The following is a 22,587-nucleotide window of genomic DNA, read 5'->3' as shown; positions in this document are numbered from 1 at the left end:
CCAAATTTACCCACGCGTCTTCCTCCAGTACTTAACCTGCTAGTATTAAAGCCCAGCTTCCGCCGTCTCAACTGTAGCCATTAAAAGGAGGCATTATCCAAAACTAGAGGGGGGAACCACAACAATACAAGCCAACATATTCTCATTGTTGGAAACACACTAAACTCAAGCTTAAACCTTTGATTACTCTCCTTTTCTCCCAAGAAGGCAGAGGCAAGCTCACCCTCTACTGGAAATCACCCAGCCTCAGCCATTCCAAACCCAGAAACAAGCCTTAGATATTCCAAGCTCATACAAGCAACACAGAGGCAAGCTTATCCTCTGCAAACACCCACAAACAAGCCCTAGTCAATCCAACCCAGAAACAAGTCTTAGCTATTCCAAGTGTAGATGCCCCAAATCAAGTCGAGGCAAGCTTATCTTCAACTTGCCCAAAAAACCCAGAAACCCAAGCCTTAGCCTTCCAAATCCTTAAACACAGGTTGGGTTGGTGATGTTTGGCTGGTGATGGAGGTGGAGGAGGTGGTGGTAGACAATGTCATTTTTAAAAATTAATGATGGTATTATGGCAATTGAAAATTTTCATGAAGGGATCTTCTCCGCTTCTTGTGAAATGAGCTTTCAAAAGCAACATACTTTTAAAAGCTGATGTGAAAAGACCATTTCTTTTAAAATAATCAAGATATTTTATTTTTACCAAACACCTTAAACTACTTAACTTTACAATGAAGCTACTTTTTTGGGGGAAAAAAAGTAGTAAATTGACGTTAACCCCTCCAAAGTCATTTTCCCTCAACTATACAACCCATCTTTTTATTTTTGTTTGAATAAAATCCTGTTTTTTCTAAATAAAACTCGATGACTGAGATCCAACTCGGCAAGTTACCTAATCAAGCACAAAATCGAATTTATTGTACATTTTTCCTAAAATACCCCCAACTAAGTCATTATTGTATTTTGTATATTAACGTAGTTACCAATATAGAAACAAATTTTAATTGGATTGTAACTAATTATACACATGGATGTAGGAATTAATTTGGAAACTTCTTAAAAATTTAACAACAAATTAATATTTAACATACCTAATCGGTTTATTTAATAATTTTTTTTTAAAAAATTTACTTATGAAGTATACGTAATTAATTATCTATTATATTATTGTTTTATAAATATAATAGCATACATATATAACTCACCCCAAAAAAAAAAACCAATCTCAAATGGGCCGTAGTCACTACTACATTTTAGCCCTTGCGCGACGGTTTTTTGCGCGACGGAGGATAAATCGTCCCACATAGATATTTTGCGCGACGGGTAACATAAATCGTAGCGCAAAATTGTACGACAAAATTAATCGTCGCGCAAATTACTGTTTGCGCGACGAAAACAAAGAGCGTCGCATAAAGTAGCTGGGAAAACGCGCGGAAAAATTTATTTGGCGGTGAACTTTGCGCGACAGTATTTCTCGTCGCGCTAAGGTATTTTGCGCGACAAGTAAAAACTTTCGTCGCGAAAAAAAAAGGCGCGAAGAACGGACTACTGTCGATAGCATTTCGCGCCAAAAAATTGCGCGACAGAGGATTGCGCGACAAACATTTCGTCGCACGTTGTTTGTGCGACGGATAGAACTACATCGTCGCGCAAAAAATCGATGTCGACAGTACCTTGCGCGACTGGGAAATAACCTTTGCGCGACGGTGACGTGGTTTGCGCGACATATGTTGAACTAATTATTCGTCGCGCAAAACGGAAGAATCTTGCGCGACGACAGAGGTATCCGTCGCGCAAACTCGTCGTCTATACTAAGCTTAGCACGTCCATGGCAGAGGCAAACTGCAGAAAAAATTGCAGTTTGCCTCTGCTGTTGCTCCATCTTTCTCAAGAGGTTTATGAGTTGAGCTACTTCTGCCTCTGATACGGTCATTAGGTATGCATTTTTTATCGTTAGTGTAAAAATTTTACTGTAAATTCATACTAACACCATTAATTTCTTTGTATATAGGAATATTATATGTGATTAGCGATTGGAGGAGAACGATTTAGAAGGTATTTTCGTTGTTTTATAATATAAAATGTATAACATTATATTTATATTGATTTATGAAATTATGTTTATAATATGATGTTAAATTATGAATGTACGTTAATGTACAAAGTTAATTGAAATTAACTTTGTACATTTTTTTTTTTATAAAGCTTAGTTCCCGTTCGAGGTTAGTTGGACCGCGCATGGGTGGGTAAACCACGACTACGGTCCAATTAATTCTTCAATTGTCCCATATTTTGGACAGTTTGGAAATGCATAGTCATGTCCCGTAGTTTACAGCTACATGATTAGGTTTCGATTGTGGAGATTTCGGTGTCGTCTCGGTACGTTCTTCGGGTGGTACGTAGGTATTTTATATCTACGGTACACCTCAAGAACTGTACCGAGATGCTGCCGAAATTTATCCACGTCGAAATCTAATCTCATGTAGCTGTAAATTACATGACATGGCTATGCATTTCCGAATGGGATAGGGCCCTTACCGGAGGCATAAGGAAAGATTTTGTACGAATACAACATGATTGTTGTATTGTGATTGTGGTTCCAGGAAAGATGAGCAGGAGGTGGATACAAAACCCGGATAGGTGCGCAGGCGAATACTTGGATGGAATCGAGGATTTTATTGACTTTGCACGGACACACAACCCAGGTGCAACTAGAATCCGGTGTCCTTGCAGGAGGTGTAACAACATGTTGTGGGAGACAATTGAACATGTTCGATTTCATTTAGTAAGAAATGGAATGATTGAGACATACAGCACTTGGAACCATCACGGGGAACAAGTAGACATCGCTTCGTCTTCAGGGGCCACAAGAATGGACAATGTTGAACCTATTGTGGATCCTAATGAACAAGTCAGGGATATTATACATGATGCTTTTCCATTTGCATCGACCAACAGCACTCAGGAAGGAGAAGATGATGTGCCTACACCAATGGACAGTGCAGAGTTCGAACAGTATGAAAACCTGTTAAGAAATGCCAACCAGGAGTTATACCCGGGGTGCGAGCGCTTTTCCGTTCTGACGGCGATTGTGGAGCTAATGCACGGGAAAATAAAGTATCGTATGTCGAACTTGTGTTTCGATTACTTTTTGGGGGTTTTCAAGAAAATGCTTCCAACAGACAATTGTTTGCCGAAAGATCACAGACAGGCACAGAAGATGTTGAGTGGTCTTGGATTGGGTTATGAAAAGATCCACGCTTGCAAAAATAATTGCATGTTATTCTATAAAGAGTATGAAACGTTGGATACATGCCCTATATGCAATGAATCGAGGTTCAAACAGACATCTCAGAATAGAATGAGTAAGATTCCACAAAAAGTCATGCGTTATCTGCCCCTGAAACCAAGGTTGCAGCGATTGTATATGTCGACGCATACTGCCACAGACATGAGATGGCATAAGGAAAAACGGGTAGACGACGATGTGATGCGGCATCCTGCAGATGGGGAGGCATGGAAAGATTTCGATCGAATGTTCCCCGAGTTTGCTGCTGATCCCCGAAATGTGAGGTTGGGACTTGCGACTGACGGTTTCAATCCGTACGGGGTTCTAAACCAACACCACAGCACTTGGCCGATTTTCGTATTTCCATATAATTTGCCCCCTTGGAAATGCATGAGAAAAGAGTACATGATGATGACTGTTTTGATAACTGAGGATCCTGGCAGGTCAATCGATGTGTACTTAAGGCCGTTGGTTGATGAGCTCAAAGATTTATGGACAAACGGGGTGCGCACGTACGATAAATCTACTAAGAAGATGTTCACTTTGCGGGCGGCAGTTATGTGGACTGTGAATGATTTTCCCGCATATGCAATGGTTTCGGGGTGGAGCACAAAGGGTTATATGGCATGCCCTGTATGCAAGGAAGATGTAACTTCCGGTTGGCACGCTGGAAAAGTGTGTTACCTTGGGCATCGAAGATGGTTGCCATGGGACCACGAGTGGCGGGAGAAGGATATAGAGTTCGACGGGAACAAAGAGCGTCGCGCAAAACCTAGAGAATGGTCCGGTGATCAGATCTTAGAACAGCTTAACCATTTGGATTTTGCTCCGTTTGGGAAAACAGTTAGTCGGACCAGACCTGCTACACATATGAACTGGACGCACAAGTCTATGTTTTTTGAGCTCCCATATTGGTCGAAACTAAAATTGAGGCACAATCTCGACGTTATGCATGTTGAGAAAAATGTGTTTGACACATTGATGGGAACGATTCTAGATATCAAGGGCAAGACAAAGGACACTCCGAAAGCGCGTCTTGATTTGGAAAGAATGGGCATACGAAAGGGTTTATGGCTGAAAAGGGGCAGTGATAAAGCTATACGGGATCTTGCATTTTTTTCCATGAAACCGAATGACAACAAAGAGTTTCTACAGTTCGTATCGTCTGTAAAGTTTCCTGACGGGTATGCTTCTAATATCGCACGTTGCGTGAGGGTTGACGGGGGTAAATTTACTGGACTCAAGAGTCACGACTGTCATGTGTTTATGCAACGCTTACTTCCTGTGGGGATTCGACACCTATTGCCGGAAGATGTAGTCAAGCCAATCATATTGTTGTCCAGATTTTTTTCCCAACTGACGGCAAAAACGTTGCGAAAGACAGACATTGATCAGTTGCGCCAAGACATTGTCCAAGTCTTATGCAAGTTTGAGATGATATTCCCTCCGGCTTTCTTCACGAGTATGATTCACGTGATGGTTCACTTGCCAGAAGAGGCATTGCTTGCTGGTCCAGTCAACTATCGCTGGATGTATCCAATAGAAAGGTATATAATCATCATCATTTGTGTATGCATCATTATCTCATGCTTACTACTTGCTAATTTCGGTTTATTTTGGCAGGCTACTCGGAGAGCTGAAAAAAAGCGTACGCAACAGAGCGAAGCCTGAAGGATCAATTGTAGAGGCTTGGGTTCAATATGAGGCGCTTACTTTCTGTGGAATGTATTTAAAGGATGTGGACACGGCTTTCAATCGACCTCAGCGCAATAATGACGGAGGTCTGAGAAATGAGCAACTTTCTGTTTTTGCCCAAAGCGCACGACCCTTTGGAGATCCTGTACGAGGAGAATCGTTTTCCAGAAATGACATGGAGGTAGCTCATTGGTTCGTATTGAACAATTGTGATGAGATATTGGCATACTTAGATGAACATGAAGAGATGATGAAGCGAGAACATCCATCACATTTGTATTCCAAGAAACACCGTGAATTGTTTCCACAATGGTTTTTGGAATATGTAAGTTATAAGTGTTTTCTAATTCATATATATATTGTGCTATTACATTTTTCCAAACTAACCTATTTCGGTTTTTTTTTATAATATTAGGTGAATAAGTTGAAATCAGAGAATTCCCCCACTTACAGTGAAGAGTTATATAACTTGGCATTCGGCCCACTCCGAGCAGAATTGTTCTCAGGTTGCCATGTTAACGGCATCAAGTTTTTAGGTCATGCACGAGATGACAAGTTGTGTACGCAAAACAGCGGTGTCCATGTTCCAGGTGGAGGGGAAAGTACAGACATTGATTTCTATGGCAAACTCACAACTGTCGTGCAATTGCTTTACAAAGACCGGTACCAAGTGATCATGTTTAAGTGTCGATGGTTTGATACGAACCCAAATAGGCAGGGAAGTATTAAAATCGATCATGGGTTACTATCTGTGAACATGAGCAGAACTTGGTATGATGACGACCCTTACATTTTGGCAAACATGGCAAAACAAGTTGTGTATCTAAATGACCCTAAAGCGGGGAACGATTGGAAAGTGGTTCAGCATATGGATCAGAGGAACGTGTATGATATACCAGAACTAGACCCATCGGACAACGACGTCGACGTCGTTGACCAACGTTTAGACTCTTCCATGGAAAATGATGCACATACACTTTTCGATACAAATGTTGTTCAAGAACCATTTCAGATTGACGGAGTGTCTTCAAGAGAAATACCGATTCAGTCAATTACAATTGACCTCGGTGATCTTCCGCGATACGATCCAACCATGGGGGACGACAACGACGATGATGTACTTATGGAGGAGGCGGAGGAAGAGGAGGAGGAAGAGGATTGGGAGACGGATAGTCATGATAGTGATGATAACGAAGGTTATTATAGTTCATCTGATGAATAATGTAATTTATTTGTAATTTAACGAAATGTACATGTTCATCTGATGAATAATGTAATTTATTTGTAATTTAATGAAATGTACATGTTTTCTCTTTGTGTCAGTAACTTTTCCTAATTAACGTCATATATTTGCATAGAGTTTTGTAAAAAGACAAATGAATAAAGGTATAACAAAATACAAATATAGTATGAAAAAATATAAAGTTTTCTATGACAATTATATGCTTTATCATATAAATATATGATATCCAAACCATATAAATATATGCTTTATCACGTCCCCTAAAACAAGTTGTGATCATCTTTTGCATATATAGTAAATACGAATATAGTATCAACAAATATTTACACTAAATATCAATTTAATTTTTTTAAAATAAAACAAAATTTTGCACGACGAAAACATCTAATAGCGTCGCCCAAACCCATTTGCGCGACGATTATCTCCGTCTCGCAAGAATAATTGTCCAAAAAAATTTACAAGTGTCCGGGAATAGTTTCGAAGTGTCTTTTGCGCGACGGACAACACCAGCGTCGTTATAGTAACCCTTGCGCGACGATATGTTTCGTCTCGCAAGGTTAATTTTCCCAAAAAAACACAAGTGTCAGGAAAAAATTTAAAACTGATCTTTGCGCGACGACATGACGAATAACTCGACACAAAAATGTTTGCGCGACGAAAAATCATTGTCGTGCAAACTATTTACAGGCGAAATATTTCACTTCGTCGCGTAAACCACTTTAATTTTTTAAAAAATATTTCTATACATGACACTTAGGAATTTTAACTCAGTATTCACTAGTATAAATAATTTGAAATGAAGATCAAACTCTGTCATTGGATACATATAGGGTGAAGGAGTGTATCCGTAAAAAATCTTCGAAATCGGGGTAAAATTGACCGTTAAATCGTGATTTTTCCTTTATAACCGTTGAAAACTTTTGTCCCGTTACGCAATCTACATACCTTTTTTTTTTTTTCGATTTTCGGCGTATACGATCTCTAAGTAGAAACAAACAAGTGTGACGGTTGGATCGATGAAAAAAGTTATCTATAATGCGTATATGATTCACACAGTATAGTCACTAACTATTAAAAGTTTATATATAAACTTGTTAAGTAGAACATAAGATTTTGTGATATCCACTAGTGTAAATAATTTGAAATGAAGATCAAATACTGTCATTGAATTCAAGTTGGGTGAAGGATTGTATCCGTAAAAAATTATCGAAATCAGAGTAAAATTGACCGTTAAATCGTGATTTTTCCATTATAACCGTCGAAAACTTTTGTCCCGTTACTTGATCTCTACACGTTTTTTTTTCCCCATTTTTGGTGTATACGATCTCTAAGTATAAGCAAATACGTTTGACGGTTGGATCGTTGAAACTAGTTTCGTAGAATGTGTATGCTATGAAAACAATTTGTTTCAAATTTTATAGAAGAAATTGCGCGACGGGTAACTGTCGTCGCGCAAAACATGTAGATGCGACGAACACAACTTTATTCGTCGCGCAATGGGATGATGTCGTTTAGGGTTTTATGTGATCAGGGTTCAGAGTTCAGGGTTCAGGGTTTAGGGTTTAGGGTTTAGGGTTTAGGGTATGATGTTTACGCGACGGAAAATTTTGTCCCCGTCGCGTAAGGTGGTGAAATTTTTGGCGGTTCAATTGCCGCTACTGCAACGACGTTGCGCGACGATGGGAGTTTATTTCGTAGCGCAAAGTTAATATTTTCAGTTTTGCGCGAAAATTTTAATCGAAAACGCACCGTTTAGACACTTTACTGTTTTGCGCGACGAACACTTTATATTTCGTCGCGCAAAGGTCTGATAATAATTCGACAGTTTCAGACCTTCTGGTTCATTCTTGCCGCCGCTGTCTCTTCTCTCTCTCTCTCTCTCTCTCTCTCTCTCTCTCTCTCTCTCCTCCGGCCACCACCTCAACTTTCCACATTAACGACCGGGCGATCACCGCCAACGGACTCAGACCTTTCCGAGCCGCCGCCGCGACGATTGGGTTCGAGAAACCGGCGGGAATTTATCCGGTTTTGGGCGAATATCTCCGGCTTCGTTCTCCCTCCTCCGGCCTCCAAATCTGACGACTGAGGTATGCATTTCCCCCTATTTTTTATTGTCTAGCTGATGGTTGGATAGGATTTGTTAAATTTGTAGCGTACGTTGTCTAATTTTGTAACTAAGATTTTGGCCGGATTTCGGGATGAAATTCCGGCCACTTCCGGCCATTTTTTGGCCCAGGTCCGAGAAGAAAACTGCCTCTATTCGATGTCCTGAACCTAGGGTAGGAAGATTGGCCCTTAATTTTGAGATTTTTTCGGCGATCGTTATCGCTTTTTCACATACATGCGCTGCTGCCGCGTGTGGCAGCGCTATGGAACTGTAGCAAAATCACATTGTGTCCCAATGCGATCCACTAGTTGTCATGACCGTGTAGGTGTGTTCGGTTTCCAATTTGGATACCGTTTCAGCCTCGAATGGATTTCGCCTATTGTGCGATTTAACGGTTTGATTTGTTCGGACCATTGGATGAAACTCAAACTCATGTATGATGTACCTTGTATGTCTATGATCATATAGGATTCAACGGATTGTGGATTGGAGTCCCGGATACTCGGAAATCGCAAACCGTACGCCAACATATATGCGTTAATTAAATTTGTAATATTGTTAAAATATGCTTAGTTTATATTGGTAAATTTGATTTATTTGTATGTTTGTTAGCTTAGTTTATATAATGACCCTAAATTGGAATAATTTTTATGTTTTATAATTAATGAAGAATGTTTTATATTTTTGTTATATTTTATTTGTTTTATTTGTTATATTTGTTATATTTGTTATTAGACGTTGACTCTATTTTAAATGAAATGAAATAAATGTTATATTTGTTATTAGATTGGTGTATTACAGTAACTATTTTTTTTAAACTTTGGTGCTTGTTTTTATTGCAAGATGTCAAACCTAATCAGCAGAAGTCATAAGCCGGTGCAACCTTCACGTAGTTTGCCTCCCCCGACTATGATGTCACCGGCCTCTGGCCCACCACAGTTGCCCGACTTGCCAGTGGGTCCCAGTGCCCCCCATGCGCCGGCGTCATCAGAGTCATCAGTGGCGCAACCAATGAGCGCCAGGCGGCGTCATCGGCTTTCCAGCACCACCGACGCCACTTCGAGCGGACCAGGTAAAGATTTCCTTCAACTACATATGTTTCGTACCAATATTTTAGTCAAATTAAACTAACATTAATTTCATATTTCTTTGCAGCCAAGAAGAACACCCGGGGACCGTGTCGCCAGTTGGCTACATCGAAGGTCACCCGGGTGAACAACTCTCGTATCAACATCAGATACGACGATCGTCATCGGGCTGCCCCAACGGCAGACCAACATAGCTCATTGGCGCACGATGTTGGTGCAGTCGTTCGGACCTATTGTCCGATGAAATGGAAGTCTTGGAAGGCCATGCCTGATGCGGTGCATAACGAGATGCATGGACACCTGTCGGTATGTATCTTACATTTTAATTGTTTTTCCTTCCAATTTTATATATTTTAAATATTTAATGTATGTAATTATTTTATTGTAGATGAATTACAATTTAGAGAATGTCAACAATGAGTTGTTGGGGTACATCAACAGACTCTTCGCTGATAGGTACAAGCAGTGGAAGAGCGACCTGCACCACCACTTTCAGGCATTTGATGATCCGCAGGTTGCTCTTCAGGAGGGTTGCCCGAAGGAGCTTGAGGGGCGGGAGGATAGTTGGCAGTGGCTCTGTGGTCATTTTCAGGAGGCTGATTATGTGGTATTTTTTATATTAAGTTCAAAATTATTACACGTTTCTTACTAATGATTTATGTCATTTTTTAATATTTCATTTCAATTTCAAATAATACGTTTTAATTTTTGTATAACAGAAGATGGCTAAAGCAAATAAGGGCAATAGGGAGAAGAAGGCTCTTCTCCATCATTCAGGTTCCAGGCCCTTCTCCTATAGGATGGATGCGCGACGTCGGGTAATAATAAGTTGTTTTTATTTAATTTTTAATATGTCATTAATGTTAATTTTTTTTTTTTTTTGTACTAACATTTTTATACTCTTGTTCAATTTAGGAGGGGTCCAAATTCCCAGAGATTGACGTCTTCGGCGACGTTTATGTTCGACCTGGGAATGAGTTGGCGGAGTCCCTTCATGTAAGTACTCTTTAATTTTAATGATTATTTTACGCGTTCAAGTTTCATAGTTATTATATAAATATTTTTATTTATATTTTATGTTATGTTAAACAGACGACCATGATTGAGAAGAGCCAGTTGGTTCTTCAGGAGTCCGCCTCCCAGCTTCCTCCCGATACGCCGCTCGAGTCTGTGGCTCCTCCACAGGATGCAGGGTTTCAGATCTTGACGGACACCTTGGATCAGACTCTAGGGAGGCGGCCAGGGACATACTGTCGAGGGATGGGGAATGCCCGGCGGCGGGAACCTAGATCCCGTTCATCGTCGCAGTCAAATAGTGTTTTGACAGCAAAGGTGGCCCAGCTTGAAACCCAGATGGCACAGATGGCTCAGATTATACAGTCAATGGCCCAGTCCGGCGTTCCCGTACCATCTTTTGTTCCCCCGTCCACCTCTGCGCATGGCCACCAAACCTCTGCCCCTGTCCCCAATGTCCAGACCTCCGAGCCGCATTTGCCAGACGAGGAGGTAGATTTAGCTACATTGTTTAATTAGTTTTTTACTTTCTTAATTACATTTTAAATATTTCTCTTGTATATTATACATTTATATTATGTTTTAAAAAACTATTTTCTCTTCATTACATTTTTCAATTGCAATTTGATTTAATTATAAAAATAAAATAAATCAAAATTCTTTTTTTTCACATAAATTAAAAAAAAAAAATTAATTACTAATATTTGCGCGACGAAAAAATGACCCGTCGCGCAAATCACGTTTTAAAAAATAAAAAAACCATAAAAATATATCGTAAACGAATATAATCCTCGGTTTGCGCGACGGACGTATTTGTCCCCTAAAGAAAATGCGACAAATAAATCATTGTCGCGCAAGGGTTTGAGTCACGATCCTTATTCATCGCACAAGGTATTTGCAACGACGAAATATTTGTCGCGCAAATATTGTTTGCGCGACGAATATATGTCGTCGCATTATGTTCATGCAACGTCTGTTAATTCGTCGCGCAAAAAATATTTGCGACGGATTGAAGTGTCGTCGCGCGTAGTTGCTGCAACGCCTGTACTCTCGTCGCGCAAAATATTGAGCGACAGATTGTTTGTCGTCCCTGAACTATTGGCGCAACGAAGGGTATTGCGCGACGATATTTTATAGTTTTGTCGCGCAAAGTCTAGCGTGACGGTATTTGCGCGACTGATTTTGCGCGACGATATATCTGTCGCGCTATTGTTTCCGCGACAGATTTGTTCTTTGCGCGACTATTTTTGATTCGTCGCGCAAACGCTAAAATGTAGTAGTGAGTGAAATGCGGATAACATGGGTAGTTATGTTCCATAAAAGTAGGACATATTATCTGATTTTGTTTATTTATTTATTTTTTTAATATAAAAAATATGAATTTACCATATTATCCTCATTTAATTAATAATTTCAATTCTTGATGTTTGAATTAACCAAGGGCATTTTCTGGTATTTTAAATATTTCACAATTCTCTGCCTTTTGCTTTATATATATAGATAATAGCATACATATATAACTCACCCAAAAAAAAGCAATCTCAAATGGGCCGTAGTGAAATGCGGATAATGCAGGACTTCTACATTTAGAAGCTCGTGATGCTTAACTCACCCGCAATGTTCAACTGATTCAAACTTAAGAGTCCATTCTTCCCTTTTGCTTTTATGTCTAGACCAATCCCTACGTCTGTTCTTGTGTTGTGTTACATGAGGATGCCTTTAGGTACGATCATTGAGGACTTTGTATTCCAGGAATCCTATAAAGTTTCAATTGTTGGGGCAGTAATTTACTTTAAAAGATGCCGCGTCAGTAAGACTAAAGGCATGATTTTTGTTGTTGTGGATACTAAAGGCATGGTTGGATTATAATCTAAGCAACGAATGGAACTGCTTTTGATTTTGTCTTTTCTTTTTGGACACAAATTGGAGGTTGGGTTTCCAACTGCTTCAGTATATATATATTTGATGCTTAGTGAGGTTTTCAACAGCCTTTGAACATTAATTGGCAATACTTTTGACGACTCTTTCTTGGGTGTACCGTGTATGACTCGATTTTCAGGTGCGTTCTCCATGCTTTAAATCTTGACGCATTACTCACTCTCCTGTCGGATTTGTTTAAATAACAATTTATTCAGTTCAGAGTTCACATATGTAACAATTTATTTAAAAGTTTCGAATATTACAAATATGTAAGAATAACTACAGATTTATTTACGACATAATTTTTATCTCCAATTACGATTTATATGTTCGTTTTTTCACCTATGTAGGGCTGTCAATGGGTCGTGTCGTGTCGGGTTCGTGTCGTGTCAAACTTTTAAACGTGTCAAGAAACCCCAACCCAAACACGACCCATTTATTAATCGTGTCAGGAAATGCAAACCCAAACCCAACCTGTTTATAAACAGGTTGACACGACACGACCCATTTGTAACCCGTTTATTAAACAGGTCGTGTCATGGGTCGTGTCAACCCGTTTACTACCTGCCAACCCGCGAAAAAAATTAAAGAAATTGAACCTTCAGCACACCCAATGTGTTTTGAACCCCAACCAATTTCACCCCTCTCCTTGCTCCTTATCCATCTTGGTGTTGATAACTTTGTGATTATATGTTACAACATTTGATATTTATAATGTCTTTACAAACTGATGAGCACTTAATTATTACATTTTTATCCATAAATTATATTTGTTAATTATTACATCTTTAGAAAAAAATAAGCACATTTCCCAGATTCTGAGCCACCTAAACGTAAAAATGCATACATAAATTTAAAATCACATGTTTCTTTCCAGATTCTGAGTCACCTGAGGCATCATGCTAATTGCCTCTATTTTCTCTTATTTGTAGAATCTGCAATAGCTCTGCATGATCATTGTTTCTCTTCCACAGTGCTTCTACATGCTGGTTGGCACAGTAGAGCCGCCTTTGCAAATCCGCCACCTGAGCCTTCAAGGAGGCTACTTCCTCGGTCAGAGCTCCACACTCTCGCGTCCTTGCCAGTAATCTTATGCCCAAATTTGTAGCGGAGACTGCTTGGAGAACAGTTAAATCATGAGACTCCTCCACCGCGGCCTTGTCTGACCTCTGTGCCACGTGCAGATGATCTGCCGGTGTGAGTCTACTAACAGTTATGCCTCCTGGCAGCACTACTCTTTTTGGCATTGCCTCAGCAAAGTTTGAGGCTGAGCCATGATGAAAGGAGGAGTTTGGGAAGATAGGGTTTGGAGGAGCGCCTACCTGAACATTCGGTGGTGCAAGTGATAACTCAATGTTGAGATCATCAATGAGCTTAGATGAGGATGCCATTGTTTTGTTTCTGGATTTTTTTTTTATGGTTTTCCTTGAGTTTTCAAGAAGAAATGAGGGGTAATCCTACACTTCACTGATGAATGGTTTAAATAGACATCTACTAATGAGTGAGCCGACATCCACTTCGGATCCCCAGATTGCTATCCAACCGTTTGCCCTCTTTTTTTCCTCGGATCCCTTCCCTTTCTACTTTCACCTTACTTTTCTTGATTTACCTCCGCATTTTCTGGTGTTTTATGTTTTTACCCGTTACTTTCATTTTCTGGTGCTTTGTGTTTTACGTATCCTTTCCAGTTTTTGTTTTTTTAATTATTTTATTTTAAGTTTGGGAAATGTGCTTATTTTTTCTAAAGATGTAATAATTAACAAATATAATTTATGGATAAAAATGTAATAATTAAGTGCTTATCAGTTTGTAAAGACATTATAAATATCAAATGTTGTAACATATAATCACAAAGTTATCAACACCAAGATGGATAAGGAGCAAGGAGATGGGTGAAATTGGCTGGGGTTCGAAACCCATTGGGTGTGATGAAGGTTCATTTTCTCTAATTTTTTTCGCGGGTTGGCAGGTAGTAAACGGGTTGACACGACCCATGACACGACCCGTTTAATAAACGGGTTAAATAGGTATTTAAATGGGTTGACGGGTTGACCCGAAACCCACCCGTTTATAAATGGGTCAGTGGTGGGTTGACCCGAAAATTACCCATTTATTAATGGGTCGTGTTTGGGTCGTGTTTTTCCCGTGCGGGTTTCGAGTCGTGTAACGGGTCGAGTCGGAAATTGCCACCCCTATATGTAGTGCACAGTTTTCATGATTTTTATGAAACATTCAAATACTAGAAGGCCTATATATTGAAATTTAAAAATTAAATTATATAACTAGAGTAGTCCTGTCACACCCAAATTTTATGTTTTATCGTCTTGTTTGCTTATTAGAGTGTAAGGTAAATGAATAAGAAAACCAAACAAAAACTTTTATTTAAATCAAAGTAATTTATCATAATTTTATAAGGAAAAATAAAAGAAGAGAGAACAACACTCTCTTATCCTAGTTTGTACTAAAAAAGAGTACAATTCTATCTACAATTAGTTCCTCTTATTTGCACGTCTCATATTAAAACCTCAGTTTCAAATCCTGCAACAAATGTAGAAAATGGAAAGTATTAAGGCCCCATTTCGTGTGTCGGATTGGACAGGTTAGGATAAGACTTAGAATGTTGGATTTGGCTCGACTTTAAGTCCTGTGAGGTGTTTGGTAGATCAATAAGCTGTACTAGCTAGACTGGACTCCATTGGACTTTGAATTTTTTTTAATTTTTAATTAAATATTTAGTGTTTATTCCATTATTTAATATCAGAAATAATTGATTTTGGACTTAAAAAACCCTTATTCGCTGGATTAGTATCATATCGAAATATGTGGCCCAACCAGTCACAAGGTGCATTTAGGCTCACTAAACGACATATAGGACTTTAGTAATATTTTGTGATTAGTAATGTTTTACAATATGTATTTTATGAAATGCATGAATAAGCTTCTAACTCTACCCATCATGTTAATCTATAAAATAGAGCAAAGAAAATCTCAATGTTCCATAACATGCATTTTAGCACTCTAATTTCGAACATTATAAAAAGTGGAAAATATTTCCTAATCTTCCTTCTTCCTTGGGTTAAAGTGGTGAGCAAAAAATATTTCCTAATCAAAATTAACAATTCAAGATAATTGATAACATTATAAAAAGTATAATATTCAATATTCATAACTTGATTGTATAAGTAAAACATTGTCACAATTGAAAAGAAATAATAAAGATTAAAAAAATAAGTAATTAAAACAAGAATATTAACTTTAAACTATTCTACGTAATTAATCCCGAAAATTCCCCTACCTCTTCCTAAACTAGAAATTTTTTTCTTTAAGCTTGACTGTAACAATTAACGAGTCCTCGAGTCTGAACTCAATCACCGAAGCATTGAACATAGAATATTTTAATAAGCTTGAAGAATCAGCTTTCCAATCATAAATTTATATTTAAAATCAGACCTCTGAATTCATACATAATACGTTCTGGATAAATCCAAATTGGTCGAATTCTCTCTCACCTATTTCTGTGTAGATACATACAAAATGTATGACATATTAATCCAATTTATTTGATCTTTAACTGTGATTTTTGGTTGGATCAATACAACTTATTCTTTTTTCTAGTACCAATCCATGTTGTTTGGTATCAATCCACGTTGTGCAAAACAACTTATTACTCAGCTCTCTAGATGGGGTTAATCAACAAAATAGATTGCTAACAGAGCAATCTAAGTTCATCACCAACAACCACCTTTTCCTGTAGAGGACACCGCAAATAGCTCTTCCAACCCTTCCTAAGACTCACCCACCTCAGGCCTTGTTAGCCTTGAAGAATACTCAGCAAAATAGAGCGCTTACAGAGTGATAAGTGCATATTTTTATTTGAGATAAGAACAAAGAGAGAAGATAGGACATAAGAAGAATTTGAAGTAAGGAGCTTGTAGTTCAAGTGGTTAAGAGTACAATGCATCCAAGGTCCTAGTTTCAATTCTGCCTTCCCTCATATCGCTTGTATTAAAATAAAGTAAAAAATTTGAATGCACAACTTTGTGTGCCCGTTGATGTGGTGGTGGACAATTGACTGGTTACATATAATATATGTTTAGGGTCAAAACTAATATTATTGTAATATCTTTTGGTTTTTTTTTTTTTTTTTTTGGTTTTTGTGCCAAAGTTAGGAAGGGAAGGGGAGAAACTTACACACATGGTACCATGCAGACTTGAACCCAAAATTATTTGAAAACACACCAAAGAACTAAGCCAATCCAACAAACACCACATTGGTTATGTCTTTAGTTTGAAAGCCCAAAAACATTAACCTACAAATAAATGAGTTAATACATTAAAAGTTTTAGGCTTTCACAAGTCCCTATGCAATCCGTCGATTTGAAAGATGTTTCTAAAATTCTAAAAAGAAAGGAAGAAAGAAAATAGTAGAGTAGATGACCACTTGGTGTTATTTGATTCTAGCTAACAACTTTCATTTTCCGGTTATTAATTAAGGCGGGGATCAGGATGACAGAGAGCAATATAGATGATGGCTCGGTGATTGGAAATAGAGATAATGGAGGAGATGATGTAACAGCAGCAGGAAATGATTTGAACAATCAAAGTTCGGGTTTGAGTGAGAATAGAAAGGAAGACGAGTTATTAGCATCTTCGATTCGAAAAAAGCTTCCTCAGCAGTCTTCTTCACTCACACGTAACTGCATATTTAGAATCCCTCATATATTTCGCAGGGGTAATGAAAATGTTTTTGTTCCAAACTTAGTTTCAATTGGGCCATATCACCATGGACATGAGGACCTGAAAGCCATGGAAGAAATTAAACAATGGTATTTGCATTGTCTCCTTGAGCGTAGAGGCAATCAGGAGGCCAGTTTGAAGTCCTTTGTGAAAGGCATTAGAAGCATGGAAAAATACTGTCGTGATTGCTACGGAGAAAAGGTTAATTTAAGTAGCGATGACTTTGTGGAAATAATGGTGGTTGATGGTTGCTTTATAATTGAACTCTTCCGCAAGTATATAACTGATGATACCCCTGGAAAAGGTTTCAGAGAAAGGGATGATCCTGTGTTCAACATGTCATGGATGATCACGGCGCTCCTGTACGACCTGCTTCTACTTGAAAATCAGATTCCTTGGAGAGTTCTCGACTGTTTATTCAAGCTCACAAGGGAAAACGATGAAACAGATGAACCTTCTCTATCTGATCTTACTCTCAACTACTTTGAGTATTACACCTTATTAGGGCGATATCCAAAGAAAATTGAAGAAACGGGAAGCAAGCATTTACTTGACTTTATAAGAAAATGTTTACTGGGAGGAACAAAACAGGATAGTACTAATATTCATCCTAACTCAGATTGGGCTCCAATCCCTTGTGTCACAGAGCTTCTACAAGCTGGAGTCAAATTTCGACGTACCGAGGATAGCATGCTCAACATAACCTTTGAATATGGAGTTATGAAAATTCCACCGATCGTGGTTAACGAAAATGGCGAGTCCCTCTTCAGAAATCTCATTGTTTACGAGCAGTGCGAAGCCAGCGTGTACGAATGTAAAATTACATCTTATGCTGTGGTGTTGGATAACCTGATCAACACCAGCTCGGATGTGGACATTCTGATGCAGAAAGGAATTTTACTTACCCATTTAAGCAAGGAGGATATAGCTAGCTTTTTCAATAAGCTTTACAATAACACCATCCCTGGCCAATTCTCTTATAAAGAGCTCACGGACAAAGTGAATGAGCATTATCACCGTCGCTTCAATAGATGGAAAACAATTCTCGCACGTGATTATTTCAACAATCCATGGTCAACTTTGGCATTTGCTGGTGCCCTCTTGGGTTTGGGTTTGACCTTCATTCAAACCTTATATGCCATCCTGGCTTACAAGGCTCCTAAAAGTGATGAAGGCTATCATTATCCATGATTATGTATGTTCTCGCGTCCTGTGCCAACTGTATTAGCTACTGTTAATTGTTTCACCTCCTGCAGTAATTATGTTTTTTATGTCCCAATTAAAGCTATGACTACGTATTAAGTACTGTTTGCGGGTATGTATTGTTCCCAAGTTTAGCAATAAACAATGTAAATCTAATTCCTATAAAACAATATAAATTTGTTGAGTGGCCATCTAAGCTGTGGAAGCAAACATGTAATCTTGATGTATCAAATATTAGTGTGACAGGTGAGTTGCCTTTTTGTTTGAGAACTAAATCAGAAAAGGGAGTTGTTAAGTTTGGTGGGAATTGCTTGTCCGTTTGTCTGGAATATCATATTGCTTATCCATTGGAGGAAAACAACGTAGTGCTTCTGGAATAGTTGTGCTTGCAGTGCTTCTGGTTTTAAGGTTTAATCATTTTCTGTTGCGGGGGATATCATATTGAATTGTAATAACTTTGTAGCCACTCCAAATCATTGCCAATATTTCAGCGCGATATATTTTCAAATTATAGCATACTTTCTTAACGTAACTAGTTACCACAAACATTCCTCCATCCATTTACTCGAAAGTAAAGTTTCTTTATCAATATAAGAAAAGCTCAACAAATTATATCTTTATTGAACTTGAACATCATAGGGCATTCCCAAAGGCACTACAAGAAACTAGCAGCCTAAGTGTGTTGTGAAAATTGGCTCGCATAAAAGATACAAGTTTCGGAGACAAAACAGGTAGCGACCGGTCGCCCGTTTCTAGCGACCGGTCGCAGGAGACTCTGCCCAAAAAGAGACCGGTTGCACGAAGCATGCGACCGGTCGTTTTCAGGCAGATTCGATGTCTAGAGCAAAGTCAACTAGCGACCGGTCGCCAACTCTTTGTGACCGGTCACAGGTGGAAAACGACCGGTCGCAGGAAGAGAACTTGAAGTCTGGAGACTCTGTGCAAAAGCGACTGGCCCAACACGTGCTGTGCGAATCTTCACTGTTTTTTCAACAGTTTCTTTAGTGTGCTATCGTTTTCTACCCACTTGCAAGGACATTTTAAGTCAGTTCTGACTTAAATAAAAGGTGGCAAGTTGCTGGGAAGCAAGGAGAGCAAATTAAGGAAGAATGTTGGCTTGTTTCAAGGGGCACCTACCCTTTGGTCCTTTATAGGGTAGCTGAACTTGTAGCTGTCATTGTCTAGCCCTTTGCCTACCCAAGGTGTGATCTATTTCAGTAAAACAAGGGCAGAACGTGGGAAGAAGTGATGAGGCTTTTCTCAAGTCCAAGGGGTTGTGTATTTGAGGGAAGAGGAAGTAAGACAGCAAAGTGAGAGAGGCAAAGTAGTTGGAAACTAGTGAGTCAAGTAGAAGAGAGAGTTCTCAAGTGTATCAAGGTGTTGAGCAAGGGTGTGAGAGAAACAGATTGTGAGGGTAGTGTTCTAAGGGGGTTTCCATTTGTAAACCAAAGTTGTAACCTATCTTCATTAGTGAAATTTCTCAAGGGGATCACCAAGAGGATGTAGGCAAAATTTGCTGAACCTCTATAAACACTTGTGTCATTTGTGCTTGGTTAATTTTGTGTGTGTGTGTGTAAGACTCATCCATCATTGAGTTTGTCCAAAGTCCATCAACAACAAGGTCTAAAGGGGAGTAAATTGGTCCTAATTCACAACAAAGTGAACATTCAGGGCACTCCTTTTTTTATACTTCTCTCCCACTCAACCTATATATCTAGAGCTTTCACTACTACAAAAAGAGAAAAAGACGACCAGAAAAAGACGACGGCAGAACATAAAACCGTCGTTGTATTTAAAACGACGACGGTAAAAAAAAAAACCGTCGTGGATAAGTGCCTTACTGTTGAATATTTTTAAAAGACGACGCACACAAATAAAAAAGCGTCGTTTTTTTAAAAAGGTTTTCTTCAGAGTTAAAATCTGACCAAAAAAACAACGACAGCAGGTATGAATCCACCGACGTAGAACATAAAGACGACAGTTCACCAAAAAACCTGCCGTGTTAACTCCTAACTAAACACGACCAACTGTTCTTAGTCCGCGTCGTATAATATAATGGAAACGTCTGTATACTACGACGGTGCCTTCTTTGTAAACCGCCGTCTTAATTTTTATTTCTTTTTAAGATTTAATTATTTTTTAATTTTGGTAGCCTACGAAAATTAAAATGAGATCCCAAGAGGTATGATATCTTACCTTTGAGATCTTTGGATCCTGATCATAATCGAACCACCAAAGTGAGAAAGACAATATTTTAAATACACAAAATCCAAAAAGAAACCAGAACTGAACTGACTACTGCAAAACTTTGAGAAAGACAATGTTTTGAAAGTTAATGATGTGTGTGTCTTGGTGTCTTTGAGATACACCAAAACGCATACATCATTAACATCCAAATTATTGTCTTTGAGATGTGAGAGAGAGTGATGATGTATGTGTGTATGTGAGAGAGGAAGACGAGCCTCCAGAGAGATCAGAAGAACTTGAAACCCTAAATGAAAACTGAAACTGAAAGAAAGTCAAATTTATACAATAAATCTTTTAAACTTATGGCGGTGCTTATAGACATACTGCCGTGTAATTTAAAAAACCACGTCGGTTATTCTTTAATGGAATCCACGTCGTATAATTTTAAGGAATCCACGTCGTATAATGTAATGTAATACACGTCGGTATATTACAAAAAAACGACATGTTAAATAATATACCATGACGCGAGAGATTAATTTATCGACTTATTATTTTGGAGTATACTACGACGGTACCTACAACACTACTGTCGTGTTTATTTACCACGTCCTAAGTTCAAATTACCGTCGTATTTTTTCAATTTATACGTCTGCCTTCTCTGTAAACCGCTATCTTATTTTTATAGCTTTTTAAAATTAATTAATTTTTCTTTTATTTTGGTAATATCTTTCTTAACACAAAACAAAATTTAATTCTCAATCCTCAACAACATTTTCATCTTAAAAGGCAAATCTCTTCGTGTTAAATATTGATCAATATTTACACAATATATGTACACAAATTAGGCAAATACATCGTGGTTTATTTTCTGCCTTCACCCTCAACTTGTTCAACTGTTTCTTCCTCTCATATGCAAGCTGGGCCCTCTCCTTCCTCTTGTTCTCAAGCTCCTGCACAGCCATAGATGAATATCTAATAATTTCATAAAATCAAAATCAACAAAGTGTGAAAAGCTCACTTTAGAGCATCAGGAATGACCATCCTCTTTATCTTATCATAAGAAGCATCAGGAACACCCTCGTATGCCTTCAAACGGGCAAGTGCGGCTGCAAACCCATGCTTGGTCTTGTGAGGAATCATTATGCAAACCCATTTGCTTTCAGAAAGACAATTTTTTAGAATTTGATGAGACAGAGCAAAGGGCAAGAAGAAGTTGGAACCCTAATTGAAAACTGAGAGTTAAAAAACGCGTGAAAAAATCATATTTAAACAAATTATCGTAAATATCCACGTCGGTTCTAATATACATAGCGACGTCATATTTGAATAATCAACGTCAGTTTAGATAAACAAGCGCCGTCATAACTACATCAGAAATCCAAAAGTCATTTGGCGCGTATTAAAAAGAGAATGACGTCGTTTTCAAAAACCCAAAGTAACCATGTCGGTTTATTAAAATACATAGTCATTGAATTTCGAAGTACAACGTCAGTCTAGATAAAAAAAGCACCGTCATAACCACATCGGAATTCCAAAAGTCGTTCGGCAGTTGTGATAACCACGTCAGTTATGAATTATTTACCGTCGTTATAACTAAATAATACGGCGGTTTTGTAATAAAAACGTCGTTGTATTGAACTCTGGGAAAATATATAAACTTTTCGTCACCTGACCTAATATTCTACAGTTTTCTCTCACCGATAAAATATCGTAGTTTCCCTCTCATTTCCCAAAAGCAGCATCATCGTCTGAATCTTCGTCTTCATCTCCAAATCACCATCTTCGTCTTCGTCTTCGTCGGAAGGAAACTTTCTTTGCACGCCAAAGGTTTTTTCTCACTCTCTTCCCTTTTTTTACATTTCATTTGAATGCCGTCGTTGTCTGGAAACAAGATTCTGTCAAATTGACGAAATCTTTCACTGGTTTTGATTAAATTCATAAGTCGATACTCTCACGACGCCAAAAGACGACAGTTCTGTCTTGTTTGCGACGATAGAATGGACACACCACGACGGCCGTTAAATTCTACCGAATGCAAACTGCACGACGGTGGTTAAAAACCGTCATGGTGTGACAATTAATACGTCGGAAACAAGATAAAACCGTC

The 22,587-nt window shown here is 38.5% G+C and overlaps 2 protein-coding genes across 4 annotated transcripts; both read left to right on the top strand.

Annotated features, from left to right (window-relative positions):
• The first annotated feature begins 3,469 nt into the window (after positions 1-3,469).
• Positions 3,470-9,869, top strand: LOC148295789 (uncharacterized). The gene is made up of 7 exons (XM_088250589.1): positions 3,470-4,830; positions 4,907-5,303; positions 5,394-6,174; positions 8,797-8,846; positions 9,172-9,400; positions 9,484-9,722; positions 9,858-9,869. Exons 1-7 carry the CDS (start codon positions 3,485-3,487, stop codon positions 9,867-9,869), a joined length of 3,054 nt encoding a protein of 1,017 aa, XP_088106715.1. The 5' UTR covers positions 3,470-3,484.
• A 2,555-nt stretch (positions 9,870-12,424) lies between these two features.
• LOC110761415 (UPF0481 protein At3g47200-like) lies at positions 12,425-18,590 on the top strand. 3 transcript variants are annotated; one of them, XM_021963884.2, is made up of 2 exons: positions 12,425-12,489; positions 16,845-18,590. In XM_021963884.2, the coding sequence occupies exon 2, from the start codon at positions 16,857-16,859 to the stop codon at positions 18,276-18,278; it is 1,422 nt and encodes a 473-aa protein (XP_021819576.1). In that variant the 5' UTR covers positions 12,425-12,489; positions 16,845-16,856; the 3' UTR covers positions 18,279-18,590. The 3 variants fall into 3 exon arrangements, 1 of the variants encoding a protein (XP_021819576.1); XR_015834406.1 differs by lacking the exon at positions 16,845-18,590 and adding an exon at positions 13,325-14,150 and having other exon boundaries at positions 12,427-12,489; XR_015834405.1 differs by lacking the exon at positions 16,845-18,590 and adding an exon at positions 13,283-14,150 and having other exon boundaries at positions 12,427-12,489.
• Positions 18,591-22,587: the final 3,997 nt, after the last annotated feature.

This window comes from Prunus avium, chromosome 3 (assembly GCF_965620075.1).
Source record: "Prunus avium chromosome 3, drPruAviu1.hap1.1, whole genome shotgun sequence".
Taxonomy (NCBI): domain Eukaryota; kingdom Viridiplantae; phylum Streptophyta; class Magnoliopsida; order Rosales; family Rosaceae; genus Prunus; species Prunus avium.
Note: the sequence above shows the minus strand (reverse complement) of the source record. Positions and strands in the feature narration are given on the sequence as shown.

Bases quoted from the DNA above. Each gene is read 5' to 3' on its own strand.
- LOC148295789 (XM_088250589.1), top strand. From the start codon at position 3,485: ATGCGGCATCCTGCAGATGGGGAGGCATGGAAAGATTTCGATCGAATG. The intron at 6,175-8,796 runs GTTATTATAGTT...ATGATCATATAG, and splicing joins TGATAGTGATGATAACGAAG to GATTCAACGGATTGTGGATT. The intron at 8,847-9,171 runs GTACGCCAACAT...TTTTATTGCAAG, and splicing joins ATACTCGGAAATCGCAAACC to ATGTCAAACCTAATCAGCAG.
- LOC110761415 (XM_021963884.2), top strand. From the start codon at position 16,857: ATGACAGAGAGCAATATAGATGATGGCTCGGTGATTGGAAATAGAGAT.